This window comes from Indicator indicator, chromosome 22 (genome assembly GCF_027791375.1).
Source record: "Indicator indicator isolate 239-I01 chromosome 22, UM_Iind_1.1, whole genome shotgun sequence".
Classification (NCBI taxonomy): domain Eukaryota; kingdom Metazoa; phylum Chordata; class Aves; order Piciformes; family Indicatoridae; genus Indicator; species Indicator indicator.
Genome location: NC_072031.1, coordinates 4,560,093 through 4,579,480, shown reverse-complemented (window position 1 = coordinate 4,579,480; position 19,388 = coordinate 4,560,093). Strand labels below are relative to the sequence as shown.

The 19,388-nt window shown below is 37.4% G+C and overlaps 1 protein-coding gene across 2 annotated transcripts in view; it reads left to right on the top strand.

The window, feature by feature from the left end:
• The window catches only part of MRTFB (myocardin related transcription factor B), a 50,310-nt gene extending 32,382 nt beyond the window's left edge, over positions 1 to 17,928 (top strand). For both annotated transcript variants that reach the window (XM_054391353.1, XM_054391354.1), the window contains exons 7-15: positions 652 to 792; positions 3,010 to 3,257; positions 4,798 to 4,951; positions 7,383 to 8,408; positions 9,697 to 9,852; positions 12,730 to 12,888; positions 13,176 to 13,313; positions 14,749 to 14,809; positions 16,669 to 17,928. In XM_054391353.1, the coding sequence (XP_054247328.1) occupies positions 652 to 792; positions 3,010 to 3,257; positions 4,798 to 4,951; positions 7,383 to 8,408; positions 9,697 to 9,852; positions 12,730 to 12,888; positions 13,176 to 13,313; positions 14,749 to 14,809; positions 16,669 to 17,207 (2,622 nt within the window). In that variant the 3' untranslated portion in view covers positions 17,208 to 17,928. The remainder of the gene's footprint in view (positions 1 to 651; positions 793 to 3,009; positions 3,258 to 4,797; positions 4,952 to 7,382; positions 8,409 to 9,696; positions 9,853 to 12,729; positions 12,889 to 13,175; positions 13,314 to 14,748; positions 14,810 to 16,668) is intronic.
• Positions 17,929 to 19,388: the final 1,460 nt, after the last annotated feature.

Below are 19,388 nucleotides of genomic sequence, written 5' to 3'. Positions count from 1 at the left end.
ATTAGTTAATCTGATTCTGGTTACCCACCAGAGATAAATATATATTAGTGGCAGTTTAATTAAAATGTTCCTGATGTGAATGAGTGAGGTTACTTCTGAAAGTATTTCCAGCTCTTTTCTATGGAAAGAAAATATTGTCATATATGTTTACATGTATGTTAAATGGAGAAAAGAATTCTGCAAATTAAAACAATAGTGTAAAGGTTATGAAAACAAAGCCCATATTGAGGGCTTTTTTTCTATGTTATAAATCCTTTTTGATAATTCTTTTTACCTGCATAAAACTCGATTATATTTATTATGAAAAATATTAATGTTGGAAAAATATTTATTATTGATATACTACAAAAATTGATACTAAAATCAATTACTCTTTTGCTTTGGTGAAACTGGAAATAAAACACATTTGGGATACATTTACAGGCAGCAGTTAAAATGCAAACTAAAAAGTCAAGGTAAGAAACTAGTTTATCTTGTTTGCTATATTTGAAGTGTGCCAAAATGACCACAAAATAGTCCTGTTTTTGACATTCCTCCTAAAAGTATTTTGTGAACTTGACATGATAGTAAATTGTCTTAACCTTCTAATATATTTTCAGATGGTGGATGTTTTTAATGTTTCTCTTTTTCCTTATATCTTTTTAATACTAGTATCCACCTTTAACCTCTCCAGTTCCTGAATTTCTCAAAACCCCCTCTACAATTGAACAGCAGGTTACACGTTCTACTGCTACAACCACCCTGACCACAACTACTGTATCTGCAGCAAAGACTGGGCCAGCGTTAGTAAAGGTAGGTATCTGTAATAATGCCACCTGAGGATTCTGTTCTTAATCTGTGTCCTTTTCTGTGTCGGTGTGAGCTGAAATTCCCCCCCCACCAACAATAACCAGGCTAGCTCAATCTGGAAGCAAATGAAAAGCTGTATTTACAGGCAGAGTCTAAAATCTACAATGAAATGCAATGAATATATACAAATATACAAAATTCACAACATTCACAAATATATACAATCAACAGAAAAAGCACAACCGATCTCCCTTTGCTTCCCCCCAAGGGGACCCTCCCAAAGGGGCCTCTCTCTCCCAGGAGCTTCCCCCCAGACCCCCCTGGACAGAGAAGCAGAGTTAGTTAAGCAGAAAGTTGTTAACTTAGCTGCCAAGGTCAGTGTGTTATCTTCAGCCAGAAGAGAAGAAGAAACAGCAGCCAGACAGCCCAGCAACTGCCCCCACTGCAGAACGCAGAATGTGCCGAATGCCTACTTTGTTTTGGGTAATAGTTCTTAAACATTTCTATCTATCCAATGGAAGTGTTTAGAACAATCAGTATTTTGCTTTCTTACACCCAATAGTGACTTATTTACATTCTTTCACTTTCTCTGTTTTGAACTTTGCAAGGAAAAATTAAAAAGACAGTTTCAAACCATCACATTTTCCAATGCTATATTTAATGGAAGAATAAAGTAATAATGTTATAGTGCCTATAACAACTTTCACTAATTAGTGTTCAGAAGAGCACACTGGGTTGTTAACTGAAACCTTTTGGATGCTGAGATCAACCATTAATGCTTGTAGGGACTAGCTCATTATTTCAAGAGGTTCTTACAGTACAGCTGACAAAAGTTTTCAAGCAGAATTACCTCTTACGTTTCTGTGGAAGTTTTTAAGAAATAAGAACAATAGGTTTTTGCTATATTAAGCTTTTGCTTTCTTTTTGTGAAATTCAAAGAATCATAGAATCATAGAATCAGTCAAGGTTAGAAGGGACCACAAGGATCATCTAGGTCCAACCCCCCTGCCATGGGCAGGGACACCTCACACTCAGTCAGGCTGGCCAGAGCCTCATCCAGCCTGGCCTTAAACATCTCCAGGGATGGGGCCTCAACCACCTCCCTGGACAACCCATTCCAGGCTCTCATCACTCTCATGGTGAAGAACTTCTTCCTCATGTCCAGCCTGAATCTCCCCACTTCCAGCTTTATTCCATTCCCCCTAGTCCTATCACTACCTGATATCCTAAAAAGTCCCTCCCCAGCTTTCTTGTAGGCCTCCTTCAGATACTGGAAGGCCACAAGAAGGTCACCTCGGAGCCTTCTCTTCTCCAGACTGAACAGCCCCAACTCTTTCAGTCTGTCCTCACAGGAGAGGTGCTCCAGCCCTCTGATCATCCTGGTGGCCCTTCTCTGGACACATTCCAGCATGTCCAGATCCCTCTTGTAATAGGGGCTCCAGAACTGGACACAGTACTCGAGGTGGGGTCTCACCAGAGCTGAGTAGAGGGGGAGAATCACCTCCCTTGACCTGCTGGCCACACTTCTCATGATGCATCCCAGGATCTGGTTGGCTTTCTGGGCTGCAAGTGCACATTGACAGCTCATGTTGAGCTTCTTGTCCACCAGCACCCCCAAGTCCCTCTCCTCAGGGCTGCTTTCCAGCCAGTCACTGCCCAGCCTGGATTTGTGCTTGGGATTGCCTCGACCCAGATGCAGGACCCTGCAGTTGGTCTTGTTGAACCTCATGAGGTTGGCTTGTGCCCACCTCTCCAGCCTGTCCAGGTCCCTCTGGATGGATCCCTTCCCTCCAGCGTGTCTGCTGCACCACACAGCTTGGTGTCATCAGCAAACTTGCTGAGGGTGCACTCAATGCCACTGTCTGTGTCACCCACAAAGATATTGAACAAGACTGGTCCCAGGACTGAGCCCTGAGGGACTCTGCTTGTCCCTGGCCTCCACTGGGCCATGGAGCCATTGACAGCCACTCTTTGGGTGCGGCCATCAAGCCAGTTCTTTATCCATCTTGTGGTCCACCCATCAAACCCCTATGTCACCAGTAAATTAATCTTTTCCAATCTAGTTTTGTATGGAGAATGATCTAATAGGAACAGAGGGAACTGTATTCTTAGTCTACCTGTAAAAAAAAGGTGAACAGCATAGCCCCTATGCACTTCGCACAACTGCTTGTAAATTATGTGTCTGTTACAGTTCTTTCAATCTTTTCCATCCATAAACAGCAAAGCCACCCAAAGAACCCAAATGATAAGCATCGGAGCAAGAAATGTAAAGAACCAAAGCCAAGGGTGAAAAAATTGAAGTATCATCAATATATTCCACCTGATCAGAAAGGTGAGAAAAATGAGCCACAGATGGACTCCAACTATGCTCGCCTGCTACAACAGCAGCAACTATTTTTACAGCTGCAGATCCTGAGCCAACAGCAACAACACTACAACTACCAGACAATTCTACCTGCACCACTGAAGTATGTGAAGCGTTGTTTGTGTCCTTTAAAGATACATACATCAGTTATAGACTTTGTGCTTTAGAAGTAAATGTGTTTTGCAAATGTTAAGAGACAGTTGGAACCCAAGAAAACTTAAATGGCAGTGTGCATCACCATGGATATTATTTGTGTGATTTAACAAGGTGATGAGATGGTTCCCTCGTTAAAATACTCCAGAGGTCTGAGAAGCATCTTAGTTAAGTGGTCCTAGTTGTTTTTCTGTGACATGGAAACAGAACCTCCTACCCATCAGATGTAGTTTTTATAAGATGCATGTTTGAAACTCAAAAGCATTTACACAAAAGCAAGAAAGTTTTGACACGCTTTTCACTCAAATATGATAGAGGTAGGCAGAGCAGAAGAGAAGCTTGCAGGCAATGGCTTTTACAAAGACCCATACTATTGTTGTGATTGTCTTTTTACATTTTCACAGACCACAGTTTTGCATATAAATAAGAAGAAACAATCATTTTTAACTAGGTAAAATTTGTGGGTTTTTTTATAGCCTCATCTCTAATGATTATGAGTTCCTTAACACTGTGGATCTCCATCACTTTTAACAGTGAGAAGTGTACCTTCTCATTTATAGCTAGAAGCATTCAGAAAAAAAAATTCTCCGAGTTGCTAGCACACTATGGCAGACTGAGAAGCTGACTGACTATGGAGTTTCATTTTCACTAAGACCAATCTTTTCCTAGAAGTGCTTACAGTGTAACATGCCACAGTCACACATCCCTAAATTCAAATGACTTTTGACTGGGTTTTTTTTTGTAATTAGTTTTCACCAAATTATTTTTCCTCAGCAAGTGAGGCTAGAAAAGTTAAAGATACCATCTGTGGTTATATTTATAATTACCATGTATCCTAACATTTGGACTAGAGATGTTTCTGCCTGCTTACCCACGCTTCTTATGTTCCGTTTACTGACATTTCAGAAACATTCCTTCATAAATCAGCTGAACTAAATAAAAGAGCTGACATAGTGGAAATGATGGCTTTTACATTTTTTTTAATAATTATTTTTAAATTCTTATGTGAGACTCTTTTTACAAGTACAGCTGATAAAAATGCATCAGTTTCAGAGTAAACTGCCTTCACATCATCCTTACTATATATGAACATTGGGTATGTATGTAGGATCGATATACAGAGAGTTCAATATTGGGGGAAGGGTGCTATTTACTGATGTCAAAAAAAACCCAAAAACATAGTTGCTGTGGCCAGTGATTAATTTTCATAAATTGATTCTATAGGCCATAATATCTTTCAGGGATGCCATGGCACTAGTAAAAACTAAGAGAAAATAAAATGTCAGCATACTACCTTTTTTTTTTTTCTTCTCTGTGCTGTTTTATGAAAAAGATTTAACGGTAATGTTTTATGTTAAATACATTTTTGCAAAAAAAATAATTTGTTCATTGACTTGGTAGACACTAGATTCATAAACACAGCTCCTTGATTAAAAACAAGGTATATTTAGGATTGACATTGTTGTCCCCTTTTTGCGTATTACTTAAAGGCCATTGAATGACAAACAGAGTAACAACGGGAATACGCCACTGAATACTTTGAACAACAGCACACCAACATCAGCTGCCAGCTCCCCCAGACAGAACAGTAATATTCCTAGCCGGAAACCAGGACCTCTACCTTCAAGCTTGGATGACCTGAAGGTAAAAAATAAGAGAGATTTGTCCATACCTGTGCATCACTATAGGTCGTATCATGCAAACTGTTAGTGTCAAGAATAAGCTTGACTTACTTACAATAGAAAACTGTATTTGCCTTGAACTCTTTAGATTAAGGTTGTCAAAGTTTTCATATACAACTTCTGGACTTTAATATTTGTTTTTTTATTCATATGCATGTATTGTAGAAATGACATTTATTTCCCAAGCAATTAGAAGAGGAAGAATAATTTCAGACAGATTCTATAGGTACCTAATCAAAACCTGGGGAAAGGTATTAGGTGCACTTAATGTGAAGTTTTAGCCCAAGCAGATTTAAATACTGGAACAGTAACTTCCTCGTGACAATTGTAGTATATCATAGAATCCTAAAATGGCTTGAGTTGGAAAGGACCTTAAAAATTACTTATTTCTAACCCCCCTGCCATGGACAGGGAGACACCTACTAGAACAGATTGCTTAAAGCCTCATCCAGCCTGGTCTTAAATGCTTCCAGGGATGAGGTGTCCACAACTTCTCTTGGCAACCTGTTCCAACCGCATAGTAAAGAATGTCCAATCTGCATCTACCTAGCTTTAGTTTAAAACCATAGCCCCTTGTCCTATCACCACAGGCCCTTATAAACAGTACCTCTCCAGCTTTCCTGTAGGGCCCCTTCAAGCACTGGAAGGCTGCTATAATCTCAAGAGCGAGGTCTCTGCTATGAAGCCAATAGAGAAATAATACTGGCAAACAAGAACAGAAAATAAGAGATCTTACAAGAGGTCATCTGAAAACGAACACTACATTTCATACAAACTTCATGAAGTTATAAATAAAGGTGTAAATTCTACATAATATTTTCTTCCTTTGGAAATACATTAACAGAAATTAATACTGTGAGGGACCTAATGAAAACGAGTTCTGAAGAAGCTTGTGGAGGTTTATGTTCAGATCCCAGTAACTCCACGAATGTACCAAACTTGAGCAGAGGCCTAGCGACATCTAGTGGGCACTTTGTTTCATTTCTCCCTTCTTTAACCAAGGGTCTGGGTTTCTGAGGGATGGGAGTCAGTATTTCTTTAGACTTGAAGGAATAGAAAAGAGGTTTCAGAAGATCAGATTCTCAAGACAGTAATGTAGTATTGCCAGTTAACACCAATCTTTTAATAGGACACAAGTCTATAAAATGCAATTCAAGGAACAGAGTTCAAAATAAGCTTTTTAAACTTCAAATTATTAACTCTTTAATAATATCAACTTACATTGATATATGAATTTGTGCTCTGTAATGATTAAAGACATTCACTTATCTATTTCTGCCTAGTTCGTTACTATTCCTCTTAATATGGTAACAGTACCATAAGCCATACTTGCAGACCTGCTAGTGGTGGTTTTAACGTTGAATCATCTAAATCAATTCTGATTAAGAATTCAGAAGTGCATAGCTGAAAAACAGAAAAATTGGAATGCACTCTCAAGCAAGGGTACCAGACGGTACCAGACTGGGTGAAACAACTGATAACCATTGTTAGGTAAGCAGTTATTTAACATAAAGTTGCTTTGATTCTCAGAGAGGTTAAATGGATTGTTGTGACTTTCCTTCATTTCCAAATCATGACAACCTATAATTTAAAATTCTAAACTAGCAAAGTACTGAAAATTACTGAGGTCATTATATTTTATTCTTTTGGAGGTGGTTCTAACATACATATAGCTCACTCTACAGTTAGATGTGGTGTATGTAAATCATAAATTGGAGCCATTCATTGGTACTGTTCTTTTTTAATTGCTGTTTTGAAGCACAGAAATTATTTACACTCTACACATTTGCACTTCACTTTGTCTGTAATCTCACTGGAAAATTGAGAACATTTTTCTGTCAGAAATTAGATTAATTTTGAGCGCTTGTACTTTCAGTGTTTGTAAAAGAAACCCAGGTGACACTCAGCTGTAACTGTCCAATTCCTAATTAGAGAGAGGTTGTGGTTGATGGGTCTGTTGAATTACCCAAATGACCTGATAATATTTCTTGGAAACAGATCTGTTTGTTGTGATGGTGTGAGAAAGTGATTCAGCATGGTATCCTTCATTGCTTTTATCTGCACTGCTGCTGTGGTCTACAGACTTGCTTCCAAAGTTTTTAGCCCAGAATTGGAGCTGGATGATCATTTTCCTGTTATTAATATTTATAAAAAAATCAGCATAACTTTGCTACTATTCATTGTACAACAACCCAAAACTGATAAGGTCTTAGTCAAACAGTGAAAGTAAGTAGCAGGTCATGGAAATACACAGGGATCATGCATGCGGTCAGAATGCAGAGGTGTAATAATTAGCAAATGTGATGAAAAAATATTTTTTCTTATTAAAATATAATGAAGTAGCATGTATATAAATAAGTTCTATTTTTTTTAACTATTATGATTTATTTCAGGTAGCAGAGCTTAAAATGGAGTTGAAATTGAGGGGACTACCAGTGTCTGGAACAAAAACAGATCTCATTGAGCGTCTGAAACCCTATCAAGACCTTAATAACAATGGGGTTGCTACTACAAGCTCTGTTACAGTGACCACTTCTACTGGGGCCACAGGTAACACTGGGGAAGTGGCTGTGGCATTTCCTGTTGCAACATTAAACAAACCAGTGGCTAATACAATATCCAGCTTTCCTGCAGAGAAACCATCTACTGGACCTGGCTGCAAAACAGTAAATACTGAAAATATTAGCTCTCCTTTGCCTATATCTCCCTCTCCTTCAGAACAGTCTAGTTTAAGCACAGATGATACTAGTATGGCAGATACTTTCACAGAAATGATGACCATGATGTCACCATCCCAGTTCTTAAGTACATCACCGCTAAGAGCAAACGTGAGTGATGATAATCAGAATCGCAGTAGTGGAAGCATCTCAGCCATGGAGTTTGACGTAGCAGAAAAGGACCGCAAACTTCAAGAAAAGGAAAAGCAGATTGAAGAGCTCAAAAGGAAACTGGAACAAGAGCAAAAACTTGTTGAAGTATTGAAAATGCAACTTGAGGTTGAAAAACGGGGACAACATCAACAGTCTCAAACTTCTGGTAACTCAGCTGCTTTGGAACAGAAGCAATTCAGTGCTGCTGTCAAAGATGAAAATACTCTTACTGACTGCTCTAGTACAAGTCAACCTGTACCTGTAGCTAGTCACTCCTTAGGACAATCGGTATATACTAGTGGCCAGAATCCAGTTGCCAAAAAGGCAGTTGTTATCAAGCAGGAGATACCTGTAGCCAAAGTTGAACCTCAGAATGCCATTTCTCAGTTTTATGTTAATCCACCGAGGCAGCCGCAAACTGCAGTTGTGGCTCAGCCTCAAGCTCTGTTAACTACCCAAGGAACTGCACAGCTGCTTCTTCCACTGTCTATCCAGGGACCGAATTCTACTACTGCAGTGCAGCTACCCGTTGGAAATATAAAGTTGCAGGTAAGGGTGTTTTTATTTTTTCACTATGTAAACTGCATGGCACTATTTGCATAGTTCAGTATAAACAGTTAAATGTGCTGATTGTAACATTAACTTGCAGATCAGCCTTAGCTTGTTTCTGCTTTGGGGAGAAGAGCAGAAAAACAACTTCTAGTGCTTGCTTTCTTTGCAACTTTTTGTTTCTAAAAAGAAATTGTCTTACCATATACTGCTTCCATGCCCAGTTGCCTTTGATTTATATCAGCATAAACCACCATTTCATTAACTCAAAATTGTATTTTGAGGTATACCTGTCTTCAAAACATGTATTTGAGCTTTCCTGTGTGGTGAAAAACTTGTGAATGCTAGGTTATAGAACTCCAGTGGAGATATAAAAAAAAAAACCATCATTACACAATTATTCTTTCTAGTCTGATTATAGGTAGTATCACAGTGAATAACTACGTAATAAACCAAGATAGGTTATATATTAGGAGGTATAAGAATAATCTGACCAAGCTGAAATGTAGAACTAAGCATATATTTCCCAGTGGCATTACTGAGACATAGCTAGATGAAACCCTTCTGCCACCCACATGGTTATTGTGCCAGCAGAGCATTCTTTCAGCTCCAGTATATACTTGGCTGTGGTGGCACACTGTGGGACTAGGCTTTGGTGCTAGCATAGGTAGCATCACATATCTCCATACTTAGAGGGCTGTAAAATTCTGGGCTCCACAGTCTGCAGTACAAGAGCTATTCCTGATAGCTATGTACCCAGACAGATTTTTGTCTAAATTTTTCTAAAAGCATTCTAGAATTCTGTAACAACCTTAAGCAGCTTGTTTAGTATTTCACTTCACTAATACTGCATAAAGTTTTCTTAACTGTTAGCTGAAAAGGTCTTTCCTGAAGTTAGACAAGCTTCTTGCATTTCAGCAGCCATTAGAAACTTCTGTGATCTTATTAAAAACAACCTTTTTCTTGCATCATCAGTTTTCTCTTTCCGGTTACTCAAACCCAGTTCTTACACTCCTTTCTTACTGATTACGCTTGCTTGATCTCTTACTATTTTCGTTGGTCTCCACTGGACCCTCTCCAGTTTAGCTTTCCTAAACTCTGATGGCAAAATAATGAACAGCTTTTAGCTAGGAATGCACCAGTACCAGAGTGAAAATTTTGTCTCCTATACACAGTTGACAATCATCCTTCCCAGTATACATACTATTGCTATTCTGCATTAGATTTTTACATGATATAATTTACTGTGAGATACAAATAATGCAAATATTTTATCTTCATCCTTTAGGCTCAATCACAAGCTGGAATACAGACCCCATCACAAATACCTGCTCCTATTTCTTCCTCTGGCCTGGTCCAGACAGCACCTCAGATGCATACTCCACAATCAAAACCAAATACCATCACGCAGCATGCACTTGGTCAGACCCAACAGATCAGAAAGGTTTGTGGATAGCAGTAAACATCAAGATAAATAGTTGTGTAATCTAATTCTAGGCTTTTAGAATATTTTATGTGTCATCTGCCACAAATAAAAATTACCAGGTCACCTAACATCTCTGTTCTATGTTTTTCTGTATGATACAACGACCTTGTAACTCCTCTTTCCAAGATTTTAGTCCATGCAGGACTGGAGTTTTTCATTGCAAATGAATACATAAGGCTAAAATATTCTTTTCTTAATGGCACTCTTATGGCACCACTATGTTCTTCCTCATGATTGGTACAAGCAAGTGGTAAGCCAGGTATTCCAGTCAGTTTCACTTGCCACCAACTCAAAATGGAAGATTGTCTCTTAAGATAAAGCTTTTTACCCATGGCTTCAGATATATATTTCTTTGTAGGAGTTCCTTTTAGTTCTCCTGATTTCCTCGTTGATTTCATCCTTACTTACAAAGCAAGCTATGGACTCAGATACTGAGGACAGCAATTCCAGCAAGTCAGAACTTCACCATATTTACATCTCTCTTCCTGAGGAATGCAGGGAATGATTCAGAGAGAGATCTCTCTATTCCTCCCTTTCTCAAAACAAGCAGTTCTGAAATTTCTCATTCCAAAGCAGATGTTCATCAGCTGGATGCACAGCTGAGTGCCAATCCAGTCATGTTCATATAGTAACTGAAATCAACCCATCAGCACCAGTCATCGCAAAAGAAAAGGTTTTCTCCTCCTTTGAACCTCTTTCAGGCTGACCTCTATTATTAGGAACTCAGACTGGTTTTGGACATTCATTACTTCCTTGTCAGTGCCATTTACTCTAAAGCCCCTATCACATAGGACAAGGTTTTTCAGCCCACCCCAAGGGAAAGGGTAATTCGGAAAAAACAAATCTAAAGATGAATAAGGTAATTTTTGCAGAAGGTAATTTTTGCAGTATGTTATGTAACTGTTACAAAATATCTCAGCCTTCAAAGTTTTCATTTCAATTTATAAAAGTGCATCATAAAACCCATGCTGTAATATAATTTGGGGCTTCTACCTGTGCAGTGTCCTTTAATCTGCTTCTGCTTTTGCAGTTAAGAATTAATCTTAAAAGATGTATGATTATGCTCTGCCATTCTCTAGACATCTGGCTAATAAAGGGGAAGACAGCTAAACGAACATCATCGCTCTTCAGACTGCTTGTTCAATCTGTTTAATTTCATGGGCATTGAGGTTATTCTGTAGAAGTCAAAACTGACATATATGCAAAAAACAGATTTCATCCTAGTTCTCTGGGATTTGTTCAGGGGCTAATCTTACCTTGCTAATTTGACAGTTTCCATGTAGAAATTTTCCAGTCATCCTGAGACATATACTTGTGCCAGAAACTAGCAGTTTGCTGCTTCTGCTATCTAGAGGTTCCTTCAAATGATTGCAGGAGATAAAGAATTGTACCCTCTGGGTTTTTTTAACCTATTCAGATCAGTTGTGATGGAGACCACATAGCTCTCATCAGAGTCCAGTCTGCATCTGGCTGTCCTGGAGCTTGCCAGCCTGCCTATCCTACCTCTTTTTCCTCACACACCTACTGCCATCTTTTACATAGGAAACTAGGCAACGTAACTGCATTAGTTTTTTATATCAGAAAGCAAAGTGCTGAGGTGATACAATAGGTCAGGACAGTCTTTGGGCATGGGTATTTCAGCAGGCAAACTGAGATGAGGAACTGTGAGCAACACTACTTACTAATGTAACACTTCCTCATGAAGTTGGTCTTAGTACTGTAGTGATCACCTCCATAAATAGTTGTTTTCTAGAACAAGTTTTCCTTGAGTCCATCTAGGCTTTCTCTGGTAGCTTAGATTTTTTTGCAAACCAGCTGATTATTCCATCTATTTACTCCTACACGCTTGAGACATCTCTTCACATTCTGCCCTCCACATGGCCCTTTTCCTTCAGTTCATTCAGTAACGAGGAGATACCTCCACAGCCTTTCACCTTGGTGGCAGACAGGCAGAAAATACAACAGTTTTCACACAGGTGATCCAGGTGGCAAACAAAAATTGTATTAAACCCTCTCACAGCAGACTTAATTTTGTATCCAGACTGTACTCTACAAAGCTTATCCTATCTTTATCTCCAGCTGCAATCTTAAGACTTATCACACCTTTGTCATAAAGGTATCTGGGAGTGATACAGAATTTTCAAGAACAGTCTTACACACTCGTACATTCATAGCTCCTCTTCCTCTCCCTTTAGCTTAGAAATATGAGAAGTAGGATACTACTTGAAATGAGTGTATGGACCATCAGTTGAAGAAATAAAAATTGTATATACCAGTAACCAAATTTACAGTTGATATCCAAGTTCATCATTTATGTATTTTGCCTCTTCATCTCTAATCATAGATAACTGTAGTTAAAAGAAATTAGAATTCTGTGGCACAAACCAAACCATTCTGCCTAAACCCAGGCAGCATATGACAAGTGTAGACATATATTAGTTTGTATCAGGCCAGAAATGTTTATTTTATTGACTGTCCACTAGGTGGGGAAATAATGCATACTGCATGAAACTGTTCCATACTCTTCTGAATGTATTTCAGAAAAAATGCATTACACTTTCATCATGCTTCCTGGAACACTGCAGGAAGATATTTTTAGTTATCAGTGATGAGTGAAAGTACATGACAGCACCGTTTCTTTCAAAGAGTAACTGTTCTAGATTTACAAGTTATTCCACTGGAGTGAAAAATCAGTACAAGTAACATTCCCTTAATACGGAATTGAAGCAAACAACTATTTTTAAAAAAAGTCTTAAACTTGATTAATGTTATTAACCCAGTGTTGTTATTATTTTAAAAGCCAAAACCTAAGCCTGATATATTAATCCTTTACAGGTTTTTCCACCTGCCACATCAAATACAGTATTTTCCTATCAGACTGCAGCAGTTACAACCCCTTCCCAGTCTTTTATTAATAAAACATCAAATTCTAAGATTCACACTGGTGGTAATCAGGTCTCTTCTGTGCAGAATGGACCTGCTACTCCTAATAAGGTAAGGCTAGCCCAACAATGTTCCATAAAGGTCAGTTGTGTATTATTATGCTTAAGTAATACGACTATGTACATACTTCATCAAGGAGGAAGAATGTTCTGTAGATTTTAGTAATGCATGTATGTAAGTATGAGAAAGAAACTATTCCTTTATCCCTCTGATTACCTATGCTATTGTTAGTTGTGAATATGTAGATTGATATAACAAAGTAGGACTATCTTTAAAACTGGATACATATAGAATTCACTTAAATGTGTTGTTTAGTGTCTATTTTGTTATTCATGCAGCCTGGCTCTCCATCTCAAGCACAGCCTTATATTGTCCAACAGCCTCTGTTCAACAACACAGTATCCAAGACAAAAGATCCTCCTCGTTATGAAGAGGCCATAAAACAGACTCGCAATGTTCAGACATCACACCGAGAGGTAGTTATTTTCTCTTGTTTATGAAAAACTTCTTCTTTTTCTTTTTTTTTTTTTTAAGAATTACCAAAGCCAGTTCTTATTCTAGTCTTTTGTTTGGCACCAATATTTTCTAATATACCCTGTTAATATTTTCATAATTGTGTTTAATATAAAACAGGACCCCTGTTTTATGATTCTTTTTATTAAAGTAACATAGTATCCAATTAGTGGTATATGTAATTTGAGATAATGCTGTTATAGCTGTTAAACTATAATTAGCCTTTAACTGACTTATTTCAACGAGAGCTCATACCCAAACTTCCGACTAAAAAAGAAAATTATACGAGTATTTTCCAAAATTAGTAACTTGAGGAGAATGTGTGAGTCTACTTACACACACTTAGCAAATATATACATATGTATATGTATATATACATATATATATATGAACATAGGTGCTTGCTTGAAGAGTCTGGATTTAAGTGAGCTTGATGAATAATCCCACAGAGTGCTTTGTCAGTTTATGGTACCCTTCATGTTGGAGGAAAGTTGCAAAGAAAACTAATGGGCATCCCTAACCTCATGCACCTCCAAAATATCTGAGAAGATGAAACCTTGGAGAAACTTAGTACTGATTACTGATTTTGTGGTGGCAGACACTCATGCAGAAGCATGGGTATCTAATGCCCTTTCATATGTTCTTGGCCTGTGTGAGACATCCTCCTAGCGAAGGCACACAGGTCTTCTTGCGTGAAATGTCACTACCATTAGCAAAATGCCTCCCCACTGATGTCTTTTCAGGAGCTAGATCTCTTGATGACAAATTACTTCTAATCTCTAGAGCATAACCAATGTTCTAAACCACTGTTTTAGTTTTGAGACCATTATAAGTCTTCACTTTTCCTACACCATTTTTGAAAGAATGGGTTTGGGGGGGGGTGTTACCTTTTGCTTAGGGTTAGGAGATGGCTGTTTAAAACAGGCAGCTGATGAAAGCTTTTCCCCACTTTAAAAAAGAAAAGAACACCAGTCTACAAATTTTTTTAAAAAACCAACATACCTAACAAAATACCTTTTACAGGGTACCTCTGAGAGAAAGCAGTTCAGGGTGCACCCCCCAAAATACAAAGTCTTGTAGCTATTTCAGATACTTAATCCTAATACAAAAGGTACTACTCCTTATCCCTATTTTTATGCCTCTCTCTTCTGGATTCTCTTCAGGAAATCTTTGTCATGCTTTTCAGATTTTTTCCTTGTTTCTTTGTACCAAAACTGACCACAGAGATTACAAGTGTCTGCCCAAACTATTTCTGTTTTCTAGATTGACAGTTTCAAATGAAAAATTTTAAGTCTTGGTTATAGTTTAGTGCTAATGTACTACTCAGAGAAACTAGAGTCAAGCAGCTCAGAAAAAATACCACATGAACAAGAATAACCCTTTTTTCATGCATTACAGATGTCCAGTGCACACAGTCAGCAGATGGATGATCTTTTTGATATTCTCATCAAAAGTGGAGGTAAACTAATTGACATATGTGTGATGTAGGTATTTAAAACCGCATAGTAAAACCTCAGTGATATAATCAAAGGAATGAAATAATTCTTTCAGGGAGAGGGATCAGAAGTTATCCAGACTGTTACCAAAACACACACAAGTAAACATGCTGTGAAGCTTTGCTGTAAAGCCCAGGCAGACCCTTGCAATAATCCACACAGCATTCAAGTGATTAAAGTAACATCTTAAGTTAGCACAGACGTACTTTATCAAAATCAGAAAAGTTGAGCAAGTCCATATAATGTATATTGAAATTAACATTAAATAGAATAAAGAGTTAACACATGTGGCTACTAAAATTTCATAAAATATAACCATGTATTATCAAGTCTATAAACCTCAAAGATACATTACTGGAAGAAGTATATACGAACTACATACATGCAATGAGTAACAACTTCCCATGTCAGTTAAAATAAGGGAGCTATCAGAAAGAACTAATAATACACTTTGCAGTAAAAGAAGGAAGCTTTCAGGCATAATTAGGCTTTGTATACTAAGAAGCCATTAGACTACTGGGAAATGTTCTGGTGCCAAGCAATTCAATTAACTTAATGTTTTGTACTACTGTCATGTAAGGATCTTGACAGCAGTGAATGCCAGAACAGAAGTGACTGATTGTAAGCTCTTAGAAGTTTTTAGCTATATTCTAAAGAAAGTATTTTCACTTTTTCAAAACAAATTGCAAAATCAGCTGAAGAAAACACGGTATACAGTGATAGACTGGGATGTGACTTGTGCAGTGAATAATTCAAGCTAAATTAAAAAATGCTTTCAGTACTTTTATTAAAATATTGTATGGGTAGTTCAAAGTTCAAGTTCTACCCCTGAAACACAGGATGCAGGAAACATAGGTGTGCTTACTTAAATATTTGCTTTGAGTCATATGTTACTAAACCTATTTGATCTTAAAAGTAACAACTGCTCTGTATTTGCAAAGTTGCAATAAAAAATGCACATGTTCCCTAATCATCTCTATAAAGAACAAAGTAAAGCAATCAGGGCACATGCACTTATGTGAGTTCTACAATGAAAAATGTTTTGTTTATTAATGTACTTGAAGAATGAGAGGGTCTGTTTAGTAATGCTTTGCCTTTATCAAGCAATCATTTTAACGTTTTAAGTATGTGAGTTTTTGCTGGGAGAAACATCATCTGTGCTGAAGGGTTTATTTGCATATTCTGGTCTGTCTGGTTTTTTTTACTCCATTTGTATATAAGAATTAACTGGAAATTACTTTGCTTTATTTCCTTTTATTGTTACTGCCTACTATCTTACATGGAACTTCTTGACAGAAGAGTAGTTCTAGATTCTAGAATCAGGAATAAATGCATCCTAATCACATCAGTTGATCTCTTAGACTCTAATTCACCAAGGTGGACAGAGCACTGAACAGGGATGGAACTGAGAATTGAATCAGGTACTCTTCTATAAATGAGGAAATGTGCTGCTTTCATTATTATTCTCATTAGTCAGAACAACCATAAACATGTCAGAAGCACTATAAACATGAAGGAGGTAAAGCCAACATATAGAAATTTATTCCTTTTTTCATCAATATAAGTATTGTAATTGGCTGAAGTATCACTGAAAGCAGAACTTTAGAACTTGTTTTAAAATCCTGTGTTGTCCATAGAGTACCTGACATAGTCCCATGTATGTAATGTTAGCATTACCAGAGCAACAAAATCACTCCATTGAGTTCAAGTTCACTATGGATGCATCCCAAAGTGGGCCAAGAAGGGGTGGAAGTTGTAAGCCTGAGGATAGATGTCGTTCTCTTTCCTGAATCCAACAGTGGTGGTGTTTTTCTTATTTCAGAGATTTCCCTTCCAATGAAGGAGGAACCATCTCCCATTTCTAAAATGAGACCAGTAACAGCCAACATCACTACAATGCCAGTGAATACAGTGATATCCCGCCCACCACCACAAATCCAAATGGCCCCTCCTCCTATGTCCTTAGAACCAACAACCAGCTTGTCTATAAGTTTGGAAAACCAACTTGAAGCCCTCTTGGATGGAACTTTACCATCAGGTAATGAAATTCCTCAACTAACAAGCAGTACTGAGGACAGAGAGTCATTTTCGTTAATTGAAGACCTGCAGAATGATCTGCTTAATCACTCTAGCATTTTAGATCACTCTCATTCACCCATGGAAACATGTGACCCACAGTTTACCACTAATAATTCCTGTCTGTCTCTTGATCTTCCTGATACGAATTTGGACAATATGGAATGGCTAGACATTACAATGCCTAGCTCCTCATCTGGACTAACTCCACTCAGTTCCACTGCCCCCAGCGTGTTTTCCACTGACTTTTTAGATCCACAAGATCTACAGTTGCACTGGGATTAAGCTACAGCCAATGAGAACACAACTTGCAAGTCTGTGTACAACAGAGGTCCATTATTATACCATTCTGATTGAAGTTCAGATAAATTAAGACAGTAATGTATGGAAGAACAAATGCTTGAAGCTAATTCCTTATTGATTTTCAAGTTTACAACAGTGAATTACTTTATGCTCCTATCAGTAATGCAGATCAGGGCCCTCTGAAAGCTGTACATCACAAGTCAAGAAATCATGATTGTACTCACTGATTAAAAGTACCCCAAGGTAAATGCATCACAAATGTTTAAGAAAGAAGCTGTCTCTGACTTTGCAATACTAAAATGAGCAGCACAACATGGCTAAACTTAGAGAAGAAAAAGTAAGATTTCAACTGTCTGTATTGACATAATGAACAAATGTTTGCGGGAGGGGGAGGTATCACTGCACTTCATTGTTCCTGTGGATAGCCTGAGCCAGGTTCAAAATGAATTGTGAGGGCAAGGGCAAGTAGAAACACTGGCTGGTTCAGTGAAATTTCATATATCTATTCTCTTAATTTGTTCAAGTTGTTTTTATATTTTGGTTTTGTGGTTTTTAAAACTCTTCCCCAACTCTTTAATCATGAGGGAAGAATATAACTGCATCCAAAGGGATATTAAGTGTAACTGCAAGAAATCCACTGTAGCTATGCCAGGTAATATTGAGAACACTGAATTTTCTATAGCAATGCTCTGGATTTAATAGCTGGGTTTTAATGTGTATATCAGACAGTTATTTGTATACTCTTTTAACTTTTATAGCTTATTTTTGTGAACAGAGGGGAACAGTGGTCTTCAAAAAAGAGGTTACTATAATGGAAATAATAAATATCCTAATGTACGTTGTATTTGAGGGTATTTGTTGGGTCATTGAATCAAGTATCTCAGCATATTAGAATAGTTTGAGGAAGTGGAAAAGTTGAATTAATGCTGTTGTGCACTATGATCCTGCAAACATCTCTACAAGAATAGTCCTGATGCCCTCAATAAGGAGGTGTTTGTGGGAGCAAACTGAGTTGCAGGGGGCAGTAATACCATCATTTCTTGATAAGCACTACTGAACAGCTTTGTCTACCACTACATAACATCAGGGAAGCTAAATAGAAAAGCAGCTCAGTGAGAATCATAAATAGCACTGTAGGATGTACTGTTCTGTGATTAGAAGGCATATATCATACATGAAGCAGATAAAAGCAAAAATTAAGCTCTTACCTCACAGCACAGCACTTGAAAATATTATCATTTTTTTTTAAAGCCCTTAGTTGATTTTTGTCAGTGTTATGAAATCAGTTGGGAAAAAAAATCTTTGAAATCCTGTGGTTGTGTCTCAGGTAATAGCTGTTAAATGTTGCCATAGATTATGTAGACTGATAATCAAACATAAAATTGGAATTATTTCCGATTAGACAATTCCTGTATTAAGGTCAAAGGAACCAGTCCCCACTCCTGAACAATGGAAATGTGATGTTCTCCAGTCTGAAAACTGACCTCCTTGCAGAATTCCTTCCTCACCACCAACCCTCAAAAACAAAGTTTTGTAAGAAGTAATGAAGAATGCCCTGAATCTTTTTCTAACTTCTCAGAACAATGATACGTATCAAAGAGTATCAAAGTAATAATGAAAACAGAAAGTAACTTAACTATATAGCAACCTGTATCACATTTTTTTTAAATGGGAAATATAACAAAATCATGTTAAGATTTAAAAACAAACAAATAAACAAACAAACTTTTGTCAGAAAGTGTTGTGGAATTAACTCCAAATTTATGTCCCCAGATACAGTGCAGTGTGGTTTAGTAATGTTACAGAATTTCATTGGCCTTGGATAAAAAATGTGGATTATATAATTGATTCAGGATTTAAACTCTAATCATGTGTTTGCATCATATCAGTTAACAGCACTTTAAATCATTATGTATCTTCAGTAATTTTACAGACCAGGATTTACTTCGATCTGAAACTAAGTACAGAATAACATCTGTGTTAATCTGGAGGATTTTCATAACAAAAAATTATGTTGAAATACATATTTCCTTATTGCTGTGCCTACAATACTTGAGTACAATATTACAAATGGACTGTCTGCCTTAAATTTTGATGGTATAGAACTTTTCAATAACACCAAACAAATACATTTCACTTTTTGCATTCCTTTTCATCACATTA